Consider the following 15,089-nt stretch of genomic DNA (forward strand, 5'->3'; position numbering starts at 1 on the left):
ATGCAGGACAATCAGTGGGGATTCTTTAGAGTACCTTTGAAAAATCCTTAGGGATATCAGTGGGGTTCGCAGTGACACGAAAGATTCACTTTTGTAATGTTTTAGTGCAAGGTTTCTACAAATTAAGATAAATATTGGAGAAATGAAAAAGAAGTCATTCGATTGTTGTTTGGAAGGTGGCGAGGGTGGAAGTTGTGGTGACAAGATAAATGTCACCTGTGACATCAGACCGATTGGGCCGGACCGTTTGCTCAATACTTTGAACCTGTTTCTACCTGAGGCTAACTCGAGAAGTTTGTCGCTCTACAAGGTGTACAAGGTCGTGTCTAAAGGAAGAATTATGTAGGCAATGCCAGTGTTTTTAACCCATGTGTTATGTACTTTAATGCTTTTGGCGTATGCTACGCACTGAGCCGTAGTCATTATGAGATGCTCAGAGACCACGGTTCCGGCGCACGCCACTCTCTGCATTCCTCCTCTGAAATTGTCTTGCATGGTTTTTATGCCGACAATGAACGGATACTTGTTCTCGTGGTCGGCGTCCGACACTTCCACGACCGGCATGGGGTCCGATATGCGCTTGGGCCTGGAATTATAGCTTTTGACCGACTGTGGCAGCTGTGTCGTCGGTGACCAATTGTCGTCATCCAGTTCTGGTGTCTGCCACGACAGATCAGGCTCCTCTGATAAAGCGAACATGTCGACGTCTATGACCCCAAATAAGAATGTCCAAACAGTCCATAACATTTGGGCAAAAACAACACGAAAATGTTAAAAACAAAATGACGAAAAACAACGTTAACAAAACGATTGCAAACATGCCGTGTCTCGGTCAGCGCATTGGCGGTGGTTATCGTCACGACAACCGTCGTACATAACAATATTATTTCAGCTATTATCGCACAGGACGCATCTTGGTTGTAAAAACCGATTGCTAATAAAAAAAAATTACAAGAAATTTGGTTTGAGGCGACCGAGTGGGCCTAGGTGATAAGAGGAAAGAAATTATCCCACGATGAGTGATAAGAGATTATTATCAAACTAATCAGCTAGTAAGAGATAATAAGCGCTGATAACACTAGGAGCGCTGTAGTCACTTAAAATATGGCCGCGAAAACAGGACTGATATCATTACCTTGCCTCTCGTGCAGAATAAAATTGTACGATAGTTTTACAAGTGAAACTTCACCCTTAAATTTCTTATCGGAGTATACCCTACTGGACTAGTAATATTTTTTAATAAGCCTCATGCGGATAGAGCTTCCAACAAAGTAACTTGATTGAAATGATGGATATGGTAGTAATGCAATCATGGTAGATGGATTATTAGCGGCATTTGCAACTTAAAAAATCCTAATTTTCTCCTGGAAAATTAAATTCCTAGTTTAGTTAAATATTGAAAAAAATTATTTGGTATACTATGATGGTTTTCTTGCACAATAAAAATAAACTAAAATAACATACACCACTAGTTATTTTTATATATCTTAAAAATATATTCAAAAACTCTTTTAAAATAATATTGTGTCTAAATTTTAAAATAAAAAATGCAAACAACTACTATAGTGTAAGATTATAAAATTTGAAAATAATGTTATTTATGATCATTATTTAAAATGCAAATTTTATGTAACATTACATGTTCAAAATAAATAGTTTTTTAATTAAATAATATTTTAATACGGTAATTAATATTTAACTTTACATATTTTATTACAAAATAATTTTCAGATTTACTGCATTGTTCTACATTTAACATAATCATGTCCAACTGTACTTGGGCATAATATGTACGCTTCTCTTTAAGTTGATATTCTCCTTCTGGGCCTTTAAGTCTACTATATTAAAATTTTTACCTTTGAAAGGACATCTAATTTCAAGTAATTCGGTAGGTATGTTTGAGTTATCTACCACAACTCCATCGGAAGAGTATTCTAGCCGAGGAGTTCTTTGTGATGTTACAAAACCACTTTTTACAACATTATATTGAGTTTACTGAATATGAAAATTTCCAGCTTGATCCCATGTTGAACCAATTTTAATGTCCATTGACTGTCTGATGTTGACCATATATGTATAAAGCGAATAACATCTGCTTCATGTAACTCTAAATTGTCTAGTACACTTTTTCAGAAAGACCTATCATTTTCTGTTCTTATGCGTTTGTCATTAGTTTCAAATTCAGTAAGTTTTGACATTAGTTTTACACAACAATTTCCCAAATTTAATACTAGATATTTTTCTAATTCATATAAAGTGTCTTGTTCACTAATGAGTTATGGGAACAAATTTACCAGTGATGAGAAATTATTATTTTCATTATTTTTACTTCTAAATGTTTCTCTACTATGACTTAGAATAGCTTGCTTGAATAGATCCTTGCTTGCAATTGATATAAACTGATCGTTTTTAATATAAAAATGTTGAACAAATGCATATCTAAAATTATAGTGCGAAGGAGGCCAAATTGTGTTATTAAAAACCTGTGTATAGGAAGAAAGTGGCAACTATAAATCCAAACATAATAAATAGATACAGAAAATAAATCTTCAATTCAAATAGTTACTATATTATTACGGTACAACTGAGTATAGTTAATACAAGAATAATAATAGACACATTAATTAATTGTTTAATCTGTAATAAATTTCCTAAAACACACACACACCTTATAAAACTAATGATAATCATAAAACAAAGAACAGTAATAATTATGAATGACAGATTTTTTCAGATTATATGAATTACCGTACTATAATACAGTGTGATAAATTTTGCTTGGGTAACACGGTTGAATTATACAAAAACCGTCGAGAGGAGAATGCGGACAAGCCACGGAAATGAGTACAAATAGTAATTTACACCTATTCTTTTAGCGATTTGAATTCTGCACGCGTATACCATGTGTCGTGGTTCGCGTACATGCTGATAAATGTACCGTTGAGTGGTCCGAAGACTTGTGTTAAACTTTCGGTGTACGCCTGAAGCTGTTGGACGTTTGCCGCGACCACGCCTTCGATGTTGGTTTTGTAGTTTTCCCGGGTGAAAATCGTTTGCAAACCCACGTCCACCTGTTGCTTGTCGCCGACGCCCAAATTGCCAACGGCTTCCACCAAATGGATTCTCATCAGCCCTTCGATGAATTGGAGTTCAACGGCGTCCAAGTGGTCAAAGTCGTCCATCATGGCCCGCAGCAGTATCCAGAAAGGATCGCAGTGCCGGGGAACCAGGAACCGTACGGCGTGCTTCAGCGGACCCTCCAGCCGGGACCAACTCTGTGGCAGGCGCTCTTCAAGGGCGACGCTTCCCGACTTGACGGCGCAGAAAACGGCAGCGTGCAGCCACGCGTGGTACATCAACCTCAGCCGGACGCACTTCAGCAGCAACACGTGGTAGTCCCGGTTTTCGACCGGGTTCATTAGCCACGTTTGATGTTCCTTTCCGCCGATCAATTTCTCCAGTTTGAGCAAGCGCGAATTCGTCCGGGACCATTCCACGCCGAACTGCACCAGGGGACCGGCTCCAAACGGTCCCCCTTGGTACCCTTGATCCTGCACCGAGCTGGGATCCAACATATCAATGTCCATGAGATCTTCGACGCCGCCGCCGCCGCCGCCGCCATTACCGCCACGGTGCAAATGCGATAACATTAGGTTTTCCACGGTGAACAGATGCGCTTTGTTGTAGGCGTATTCGAACTTGACACTGTTGGCAAACAGATTGCCCGCGTAAAAGTCCGGGATGTTGTCCGAGGAGTATAGCCTGGAGGTATGCAAATAACCGTCAAGGCGACATTTCGCAATGTACGCATCCAACTGGGCCTCCACCTGGGCATGAGCTTCTTTGAATTTCCTTAAGAAATTGCCCACAAGGTCCGGAGAAACCAGGCCGGTAAAGAAGGTCAGCGTTTTTATTTGCCACGGCTGAGGCGCCCATTTCGCCAAGTACATCACGGACAACATGTGCGTCAATACCGACATGTGATCGGTAACTTTAGTCTGGAACAATTCTCTGGGGAGATCCGTTCCTAACTCCCGCCTTAGACCTTCCACTTGTGTCCAAAATGACTCGATGATTATCGCGTTCACGCACTGGAGCCCTTGCACTTTGGAGTGATACTTTTTCACCGACTTGCTTTTTTCCTCGAGGCAGCCGTCGTCGGTGTGGCACTCCTTCGAAAGCAACTCGACGTCTTCCTCGCCGATCTCAATGATATAATCATAGTCCAACGTGTCCATGGAGCTCAACAACCTTACGAATTGCTTGTCCTCAAATACTTCTTCCAAGTCGGTGGCCAGTTTCCATTTGGGAATTCGCTGTAAGCATATAGAAAGCCTTTAATACACATGCTGAGGGGTAAGAGATATGAGATAGGGGGTAGGATATAGGGGTAGGAGATAGGGGGTGGGATATAGGGGTAGGAGATAGGGGTGGGGTAGGGGATAAGAGATATGTTGTACGTTCAACGTTCAAATTAGAACTAAATGATAAATTCAAAATAGCTAAGGGCCCAAATTATCTATGAATTGTTTTAAGCCAGATATTAAACACTACAATATTAGCCAGGATCCTGATGTTTTAATATACTAGCTTGTAACTGCTTCTTAATATATTATATCACTATCTATAATTCCATCACTACTCTAAATTTATTCGGTACTTCAACGAGACATGAAAATGCTCCTTCGTGAATGCAGACTCGGCTGAAAAACTTTTTTTTTTTAATTGTGTGTTGTAGCACGCGAAATTTAGTCGCAACTTTTGAAACTTAAATGGTAATATATATATTGACATTTTCATGTCTTAGCTCTGGCACATAACCGAAAATATTGTAACGAAAATATTATAACGAAAATATTGTAACGAAAAATGCGTTACCAAAAAAGAAATGGGGTTGAAGATGAGGTGGGAATGGGAAAGGGGTGGAATTAGCTATGGCAAATAACCGAAAAAAGCGTTACCACACGGAGATGGGTTGGGGACAGGAGATAGGGGTAGGAGATAAGGGGTGGAGGTGGGATAGGGTTGGGGTTGGGGACAGGAGATAGGGGTGAGTGATAGGGACGGGAGATAGTGGGTAGGGGATAGAGGTAAGATATAGAAGATAAGAGATAAGAGCTATGTTGAACGTTCAACGTTCAAATTAGAACTAAATAATAAATTCAAAATAGTTTAATTCCCTATAAATTAAACTATGTTAAGTTACTTTTGGCCAGATAATAAACACTACAATTTTAGCCAGAAACATGATTGTACATAATTTTTTAATCTCCTTGGCTTATGCTGTAACTGGTAGCTCCATGTAATTTTTTTTTTTTTAATTATAATTCCACAACTAATCTATATTTATTCGGTACTTCAACGAGACATGAAAATGCTCTTTCGTTTTTTTTATTAACTTTTTAAATTAACAATAATGTACTACAAATTTCGACTGGTCGATAAACAGTTTTGGATAACCAGTTTTTTGAAGTTATAAGAGTTTAAAAGTTAGGATGGGAGGGGAAGTGTGGTTGGGAAACGCGCGCGGGTAAACATAATACTGCACTCCACCTTTCCTCCTGCTCTGAACTTGAAACTTCAATAACTTCAAAAATAGTTATCCAAAACTGGTTACAGACCAGTAAAAATGTTTAGTACATACATTAAAAAAATAAACGAAATGTATGCATTGCCATTTAAGTTTCAAAAGTTGCTACAAAAAAAAATAAAAAAATACTAAGTTGGGAGGGGGGTAACAACAACAAAAATTGTGATAAATCGATATCGCATTGTATAAAAACGTTATGGAAAAATAAAATTCAATTATAAATTAAACCCAGGAACATATTGAGTGGTTCCCGGTAAGTTGCACGGTTTCAATATGGCGGCCGATCCAAAACCATAACTCGGACGGTTGGGACAAAATATTATGTATATTTGAAAATTTCGCCCATTGTAATTTAGACGTATAAAATAAGATCAATAACGACAGCGCTCAAACGATGGTTGTTACTTTAAATCTGTCCATTGATCTGTTCAACGGAAATCCAAACTGTTACGACTCGACGATCGAACAAAGACAAGCGAAGCTTAAACGTCAAGTTGAGTTTTTTTCGTTTTTTTTTTTTTTTTTTATTAAATAGCAATTGTTTATCCATACCTGTACCGAGGAATTGCCCAAACCGAGAAGTGCATTTACACTAACGGTAAAACAAAGTAAACATATAATTATAGTTTTGCAAATCATCGTTTCGCTGCTACTTGTACTAAACTTTGTACAACGAAAAAACATTCACGAATGTATGTGATCACAACGTTCGAAAATGTTATTTTACCAAAAGCATGACGTTGTTTTTTTTTTCCACATAATACTAAGGCGTGTACAAGTGGCTTTGCCTAAGTACAATAACAACATTTTAAACAGTAGTGCCTGTGTAAAACACGTTGATCATAATATTGTGTTATGTTGGTATTTTATTTGTTTAGTTGTTACAGTAGTATCCATATTTTTCAAAGTTAAAACAATACGCTTTATTATAATTTAAATACTTCACTTAATAATAATGTTGATATTCTATTCTATCTAATATTTGATCGGTTCGAATATTATTTTGTCAGTTTCTTTTTTTTTAGGTGTAAATAAGCAAGATATTTTTTTTAATGATGCGAGTCTATGATGATGTAGTTTTGAACTTCAAATTTTTTATCATAATAATTTCCCCATTAATGCCTTAACAGACAAAATTTTAAATGACATAGTACAAAATAGTAGTAACATGTATAATATAAACAGACAAATAATAAAATGTGAATAGAAAAAATATATCAAAAAAAAACTTACTAACCGGTTGTGGTTTATCAGTTACATTCAAATTCCTTCTTAGATATTAGTATATATTAGGGGTTTAGGTCCGAAAACTAGACCAAAGGTGGATCTAGAATGGAACTATAAGATTTCTGAAAAATATGTATTAAAATTTTTTTTATTATTAAGGAAAACCCCCAATAAGGGGAAAATTACCCTTTGACTATAGTCAAATTCCAAGTATTGTTATGTGTGAGTGAATCAACAGGTAATGAAAATATTTTCATTGCATTGTTAATTCCTGTAGACCTGCGACCTCCCCGTCCCAACTATGCCCCCACCTCACTGTACTAGCTTTGTTTAACTTAAACTTAAGCGTATAAAAAAACTGTTATTAGTTCAATACAGTTTTAGAGCGACTTAACTTAATAGAATACACATACAAACCATTCTGCTCGTGGTTGTTGGTAAAGAAATTGACATACTCAAGAACTATTATTTATAGTCAGGTACTAATAACTGTTGTCTGCAATAAAGTGGGTTGATCTGATGAGAAAATATATAAAAAGCATAGAGGGCGTAGATCAGAAGGGGGCTTGGGATTCAATAAATCTCAAAAAACTTTAAAACTTCAATTTTTTTTTTAAATTTATACACACAACTATATAGCGGTAATTATTTTTTTTAAAAGTTTCACTGCACATATTATAAATGTTTTTTTTTTTAAACGAAATTTGCTTCAAACGTTAAACGGTAGCCATGACTACCAGTGCTGCATATATTAATATAAAGTGAAAAATCGCAGACTATAAAATTAAAAAAAATTGCTTTAAAATTGTTTTTTTCTCCGCCATTTTTTCCAGCCAAATGTGGCTTCACCAATGTCGCGGGCAACCGCAATGAAAGTTGCGTTGGTCGTGTTGCTTTTGCTGTCGGTAAGCGCGTCGGACAGCCTGATCGGGCGGGCGGGCGGATGGAGGACCAGGCCGGACCGGGATAACAGGTCGGCCGCGAAAACGTGCTCGACGACCACGGAGGCGGCTGCCGCCGCGGCCGAGAACGCGACGGCGGCGGCGGCGACGGCCAAAGCGACGCCAACGACGCCCGACCGCATGGTCAAAATGATCTCGGACGCGTTAGCCGGTTGCAACGACACCACCTTTGAGGAGTGCGCCGGCAAGATAGCGGCCGCGCTGGCCGCCGGCCAACAGCCGACCACGCCGGCCAACACCGCCAACGTGCACTACATGTTGATGATCAACAACGGCTCCATCGCGACGGCCGACGACCACGACGACGCCAAGGTGGCCGCCATCGTTTCGCGCGTTTTCGACTTATTCCTGGAGAAGTTCAACTGCACGCCGGCGTGGTCGCCGCCGACCGAGACGACGGCGGCTACTGCGAACGAGTCGGCGGCCAACACGTCCACCACGGTTGTGGCCGAGGAGCCGCGGACGATAAACGACGCCGCTGCGCCCACCGGCGAAGACCTCACGACGGCGGGTTATGTGGATGACGCGGCCACTTGCACGGGGACGGCCGCCCCCGCGGTGTCCACGCCGAGCACTGCGAAAACCGTCGAAACGACGGCGGACGACGACGGACGACCGTCGCGCTGTGCGGACGACCAACCCGACGATCTGGACGCGTTCGGTGTCAAGCCTGACTTGTACGACCTGTTGAACAGTTACCGGATACCGCCGCAGTTCGAAAGCGCGAGCAAGTCAAAACCGTGACCGGCGTCCGCCGTGGATCGTTTCCGTTGCGCCAGCGGCCGACAGTGATCCGCAGGCCTCAACGTGGCCTTCCGGGTCGGGCCTTCCGTGTGTCTGGCGAGGCCAGCGCGGGTAAGACAGCTGCACGATGTGACCGCTTGGTCTGTACAAATATTATCATATATAGTTTAATACAATAATGCATTAACCTACGTACCAAGTGTATCATAAAATAAGTCAAATAAAAATATTTTCCTAAAAAAATGTTTGCATATATTTGTAAAAAAGATTGCCGCAGTTGTAAATAAAAAAATATGTTAATACTTCAGGTGTTTTTCTCGATTTTTAAAGGGAACCTTGTATACAGTCCGCATAAATAAACCGTTTCATCCATTTAGGCAGGGCCTGAATTATTGAAACAGGGGCCAAGTGCACGTTTCAGTATGGGGCCCTAGTCTATACCTACATAATTATATATAAAAATTATGAATATTTATAAATAAATTATTATTGTTAATTGTTATTTTTATAGTATAAATTATAAGGAACTTCCCTTTCCTTTTTTCAAATAATCTTCAACATTGACTATTGAGTACCGTCAATATGCCCTACTCGTCTGGTTTTTATAATTACAAAAAAATTATTTTTATTCTTTAACTCAAATAATAATTATTAATTATAAAAATAATACAGAAAATTAATGATAATATGTGTTTAATTGTGTTAAGTAATGTTAAATGTTAGTGTTAAGTAGGTTCGGTCTAGTGATCAGATTTCTTAGAGATCTAGTGACCGTTTGTTTACCAGCCAGGATTTTTACCACCTATTTAAAAAGACAAACGATTCTTATTGCCCAATTGTTAGTCAACGCCGTCTGAAAACTAATTTGAGTAAAACAATTTTATTCACAAAGTATCAACCTTTGTGCTATTTAATTTTTCGTTCCACATGTTCGAGCAATAATCTCAAACTTAAACTACCAATCGTGAAAATCATTTAATTTTATTAAGTTTTGTTATAAATATTGTTTTGATTTAACAATCGCAGGTATTTAGAATATTGCAAAGTTTGGAAATAACATTAAGGCGCTACACACGCCTCCGTCTGTCGACAGAAGGTATTTGTTTTACAGTAATAACTGTTTGTTTTTTTTTTTTTTTTTACAATACAGTGTAAAAAGTTATTGTTTTTACAATTGGTATGTTTTTTTTAGATTCTACGCTCGGTTAGGTTTTTTTTTTAGTTGAAATAATTGCAGATATGTGTACAAAATGTGTATCTAAAAAATCTTACTTTGTTTTAGACAGGGAGAGGACTGAGGAGGTGGCCGGTATAGGAGTTAATCTGATTCCATCAGATTGACATCAAACGCAACAAAAGTCACTGTTTGATTGATTTGTAACAACATATTTTTCGTCGCAACATTAAAACTGAAAAATATTTACTTGATTTTTTAATTTTTACAGGCACAGCCACTTTTTTTTATGAACAATAAAAATGTATAAAAAAAAAACTTGCTTTAAAAAATTAAAATAATTTATTATCGCGATAAACGAGCCTACAACATTATTATTATTAGTGTTTTAACGGTTTACTATACATACAGTCAAGATTTAGACTAGTAAAACTTAACTGACATTGGTGTTTACCGTTTATTGTAGTTGGAAAAAACCAACGACTTTGAGTGTAATAAGCGATACGGCTGTAATACTTGTTGAACATTATTATTATTTGAACCGATCAATTCAAATGCAATTAACTAGAATAGTGTGGACTTTTTTCACTTTCCACCCAGACTGCGCTGTATTGACCGAATAACATTTCCTTTTGAGAGCTGTTTCACATAGTCTTGGGTGTACTACTGCGTTTGATTAGTTAATTACGAACAAACTTATTATTACCACAAAACTGGTTGACGTCATCAAAAGGGCTTGTCGAACAGTTGTATGTTAAATCAGACACACACACACACACACAACCTAGGTCTGTCATGTAAGTCATCAAACACAACGAAAACTCCATTAGGAACCCGTCTTTGACGTTTCTTTCATATATCGTCTTGTGTCTCCATGAATACTCCGAGTGCCTTTGGTTGTACTTGGCCGACCGGTTTAGAAGGTTCTTGTTCAATATAATGGATCAATATCAACAGTTGAGTAAGTTGTAACATGACCGAGCCATTAAAAAAATGTAAAGGTTTTTTTTTTTTTTTTTTGTGTGTGTTAAACATTTTATTGTTATTTTCTTACATTAAATTACAAGTATTTTACTACGAGTAAAACTTAAAAGCATTGCATGCCTCTGTAAGTATTTTGTTTGCATGTTTTTCTTACAAATATCAATTATTACAGTTTCGACGTGTGAAGGTTTTTCTCGATATGCTATTAAACATTCAGCACTTAGTACATCTAGTGCGGACAGTTTATTTGTTTTAGTTCAATTAATTAATTAAATTTTACTTATAAATATCAGCTTGGCTGATTGATGATAAGAAAAACAAAATAATAATAAGAAACGTATGTGTCACACAGCTAAGTAAAGTTTGTGTACAATTTTGTTATATTTTTGGCAACTATTATATTTAATGGCTTAATAAATCATTGAAATTTGAACACATGCTTAATGATAATTGTATTTAAATCAAAAACAATATTTTGTTCGACGTATGTTCTTGCGGACACAAAATCAAAATTATTTTTACTATAAATATAAAAAATTGTTCCGGAGAGCATATTTTATATGTATTTGTTTATTTATAGCACTTAACCACATTTTTCCTAAAATATAATAATAACCCTATCCTCTATATTTTGTGTAAGTTCCAATGCAACTTAATATCAAAACACATCATTTTTATTCCACTGCACAGGCCGAACCAGCGATCCGATAAGCAATCTAAAAACAGATTTGAATTCGCCATGAAGTGTACTTTTGATCGGTCAAGGTACTTTTTTTATATCTTATTCCTACTGTGTAAAAAACACGTTTAAACATTATATAAAATTTCAAATTTTAAAATCAACTTTGGAAAGTATTAAAATAAAAAATTGAAAAAAGTACCCTAACCGACCTTAAGTAAATTTCATGGCAAATTCAAATCTGTTTTCAGATTACTTATCGAATCACTGGTTCAGCCTGTGCGATGGAGCAGAACATGTATTTTATATTAACTAAAATGGCTTTCATAGACGAAATGATTTAAATTAAAAATAAACCGGAAGCTTAAACGAATTAATCGGTAAATCATGGTCGAATTTATTAAAACCAATTTTTTCTTAAATATTGCCTATACAAAACGCCTTAAAAACCAACCGCATGCAATACCCTTGCATTCATGTCTTTAGATCAGAAATTGTTTCCGAAAAGAGTATAAGATGACCGAAGTTCAAGATTTCCCTTTAACATTTAAAAACAAACACTTAAATTGTTTTCATTTTTTTTTTAACTTTTAATTACGGCGCTAACTTAAAAAAAAATAGTCGAATGAAAATAAGTACGTTCTGAAATTCTTTGAGAAATTCTCAAGTTTCCACATACTATTGATTTAATGTCCGCTTTATTACTTTTTAAATAAAAGTAATTGTTATCTCTCTCTCTCTATCTCTATTAGGTGAAGTTTCAAGAATTTTCAATATCCATTCTGTCTCCTATCATATTCTTTAAATCCATTCAATTTGTTTGTCTCTTTCTAAGCTTGCTTGTAATATTATTCAGTTGTTACGGGTTTCCAGTCATATCACTAATATCATACATTGGAAATGGATCTAAACATTATTCCCTCACCTCAACTTGAATACCTTCTCCAAAGTCAAAATCAAATCGACTTACTAAATGGTATTTATGTGTTTTACTTTTAGTTTGATATTGACAATAATAATTCTGATGGTTATTGATGGTTCTCACACCATTTGAATTTCCATATAATATTATATAATAAAAAAATATGTCTATTTTATATACACATTTATTGTATTCCAGAAAAATACTTTCTAGAAGGTCCAATGGATTTTAAGTTAATTTAATTTAAACTTTTTCAGCTTGTTTTATCGTTTTCGAATTTATTCCAAGTTTTAAAATAATTTCAATCTGTAGCTAAAAAAAAAAAAATGGGTAATATAGTTGTAAATATTATTTTAACTTGTATGCAAAATTTACTTGCTAAAATATATGTATTTTTTCGGATATTGTGTAAATTGTATTATTTTAAGAAAATGCGTTCGATACATTATTTTTGTAATTGCTAAAAATATAACATTTACAGACAAAACATCAAACAATTAGCCTGAATTCGACAGACTTTACTTAGCTGTGCGGCACTAAAAAAAAATAATCATTTTAGGACGTCACCTAACAGTCGATCGTTTTTAAAATTTTTTTATATCAAATGTTATTTATTAATACATCCAAAACGAATAAACTATCAACACCAGGCACCACTGAGAGCCGGATATTTAAATAGCTTTCGGTACGGGGCACCAGTTAATTTTTTGCTTTACAAGTTTCATAATAGTTGATGTATATTGAGAAAAAAATCATTATGAAAATCACGGGGAAATTATTTTTCATCGTCTTGTCGGTAAGTACAGTTCAACTACACCGAGCAGAAACATAATATTATCCAAACAGTACAAGTATTTTAAATCGATATTGATCTATTAATATTGTGGTGTGTACAGAGTTATGCCGTCAACATAGCTGTCGGCCATAAACCTTCTCAGCTGGTCGGTCAGGTACACCCGAGGGCACTGAAAGCATTCATGGAGACACAAGACGATATGAAAGAACTATCGACGTTGTTCGACTTGGTCTGGACGCACGTTAAAGGCGGAACCGTTTCAAAAGATTTCGACGAATATTGCCAATTGATAACCATATCGTTTATGATCTTGTTCGACAAGTACTTCGGCGACACGGACAAATGGAATGCAGCCAAACCGCTGATAATCGCCAAACACAACGAGTTGATGCCAAACGATGAACCCAATGACGATTCAATATTGGTTCGCACGAGGAGGGGTTTCGGTTTGCAAGTTGTGCAGGAACAAGAGGTATTATGTGGTGTGTTGTGTGGTAGTCGAGTGCATTGATTTGCAGCCACGAACATCACGCGGATTAGATAAAACCAGATGGGCAGTGCACTCCATTTTATTGAGAATAGTTTGCTGAGGATTTTTACTATCCCACAACCAGTTTTGGATTATTCGTTTTTGAGTTATTCGAGGTCAAAGGGATAGGTAGGATCGGGGCGGTGGAGTGCGGTAGATGGTTATATTATTTAAAATGGATATCTGTTGAAAATAAATGTTGCAAAAAAAAAAAAATTAAAAAAAGTAAAATTGTTAACCGCAACAATTTAAACGTGGTACTTACAGCGCAAATGAGTGTGAATAAATTTTGACAAAAAAAAAAAAACCTTAAAAATATTCACTAGAACAAAAGTTATTTCTACTGTCTTATCTTTGTGGGACACACTGTATATATAATAAACTAAATTGTTAACTAGTGATAAGAATTGTCCGCCATTTTTGTGGGATTTATGTGTGTATAAAATAATATATAACATACAAATCTGTGATTCTGTGTGATCAACTTAATATAAAACTGTTATAAACAAATTTACATGTGATGAGGTTCTAATTCCCACAAACACAGAGGTAAATGGTAACTGAGCAATCTAGTTTATTATATATATATATATATATCTGTGAAAGTAGTTGATGAACAAAGGTCGATGATGATCACATTACAGATGTTTGATGCAATATTTTCATTGACCACACTGTAGAACGGAAGGATTTTTTTTTTCATTTTCTGGCCACACTGACTTGAGATTGTTGGTTTATATTTTTCCAATTTGTTTAGAGTGCACTATCTGGTTTTATATTTTAATGTGTGGTAACTAATTCCCTATGTCGAACCCGGATTTTTCCTATGCAGTTCCTATTACACTAAAATATTATTTTAAAGCGAGACGTACTGATGATGGTTATGATTTTCAGGAGTTCATCTACTCCGAAATCAGTTCTAGACCACCTCATAAGATACTAGAAGGTCTTCGCCCTCCGGCAGTTATACAAGTCCTGGAGTCGCACCCGAACATGAAAGAACTGCTTACGTTGTATAAGATTTATTGGAAATATGCCGAAAATAAAAACCCTGAGTATGAAAAGTTTTGCCGATACTTAAAGTACGCATTCGATTACGCATACGACAGATATTATAGCGATTTAGACAACTTTTAAACATGATATTGCTTTATATTCATATAACATGAATAAATCAGCCCCATTTTGTTGTATATTTTCTTTCATCCATACCATTGTCTGATATTTAAGTACATTTTCAAATTATGTTCTGAATTTAAACCAACAGCGAGCCTTCAATGCGGAGCTGATTAATAAATTGAAAAATTAAAAAACAATTTATTTATTTAAGATTTAACCTGTATACCTGTACGTGTAATACCTATCCCCGATATATTTCTTATTACTATTACCAGTATAGAAATCCTCTTACCACGTTTCCTAATCCTGCGGAATATACCTTGATTCTCACCTACATATCCACTGCCACCTTCTTTATACCAT

General features: G+C 36.1%; 3 protein-coding genes across 5 annotated transcripts; 2 read left to right on the forward strand and 1 right to left on the reverse strand.

Annotated features, from left to right (window-relative positions):
- Nucleotides 1-2,625: 2,625 nt before the first annotated feature.
- LOC126836677 (uncharacterized) lies at nucleotides 2,626-6,367 on the reverse strand. Its single transcript, XM_050570281.1, has 2 exons — nucleotides 6,143-6,367; nucleotides 2,626-4,316 (listed from the first exon to the last, which is right to left on the reverse strand). The coding sequence occupies exons 1-2, from the start codon at nucleotides 6,272-6,274 to the stop codon at nucleotides 2,865-2,867; spliced, it is 1,584 nt and encodes a 527-aa protein (XP_050426238.1). The 5' UTR covers nucleotides 6,275-6,367; the 3' UTR covers nucleotides 2,626-2,864.
- A 1,319-nt stretch (nucleotides 6,368-7,686) lies between these two features.
- LOC126837208 (uncharacterized) lies at nucleotides 7,687-8,523 on the forward strand. The gene has a single exon (XM_050571030.1). The coding sequence runs from the start codon at nucleotides 7,687-7,689 to the stop codon at nucleotides 8,521-8,523; it is 837 nt and encodes a 278-aa protein (XP_050426987.1).
- Nucleotides 8,524-10,500: 1,977 nt separating this feature from the next.
- Nucleotides 10,501-14,908, forward strand: LOC126836555 (uncharacterized). Of its 3 annotated transcripts, none has more exons than XM_050570081.1 (4): nucleotides 10,501-10,658; nucleotides 13,002-13,078; nucleotides 13,179-13,550; nucleotides 14,502-14,908. In XM_050570081.1, the coding sequence occupies exons 2-4, from the start codon at nucleotides 13,016-13,018 to the stop codon at nucleotides 14,742-14,744; spliced, it is 678 nt and encodes a 225-aa protein (XP_050426038.1). In that variant the 5' UTR covers nucleotides 10,501-10,658; nucleotides 13,002-13,015; the 3' UTR covers nucleotides 14,745-14,908. The 3 variants fall into 3 exon arrangements, with proteins under 3 accessions (XP_050426038.1, XP_050426037.1, XP_050426036.1); XM_050570080.1 differs by lacking the exon at nucleotides 10,501-10,658 and adding an exon at nucleotides 10,767-10,805; XM_050570079.1 differs by lacking the exon at nucleotides 10,501-10,658 and having other exon boundaries at nucleotides 12,846-13,078.
- Nucleotides 14,909-15,089: the final 181 nt, after the last annotated feature.

Source organism: Adelges cooleyi, unplaced genomic scaffold (genome assembly GCF_023614345.1).
Source record: "Adelges cooleyi isolate 19-005CV unplaced genomic scaffold, UGA_ACOO_1.1 ACOO_flye_CR_arks_rails_tigmint_CR_PRNA_247, whole genome shotgun sequence".
In the NCBI taxonomy this organism is placed as follows: domain Eukaryota; kingdom Metazoa; phylum Arthropoda; class Insecta; order Hemiptera; family Adelgidae; genus Adelges; species Adelges cooleyi.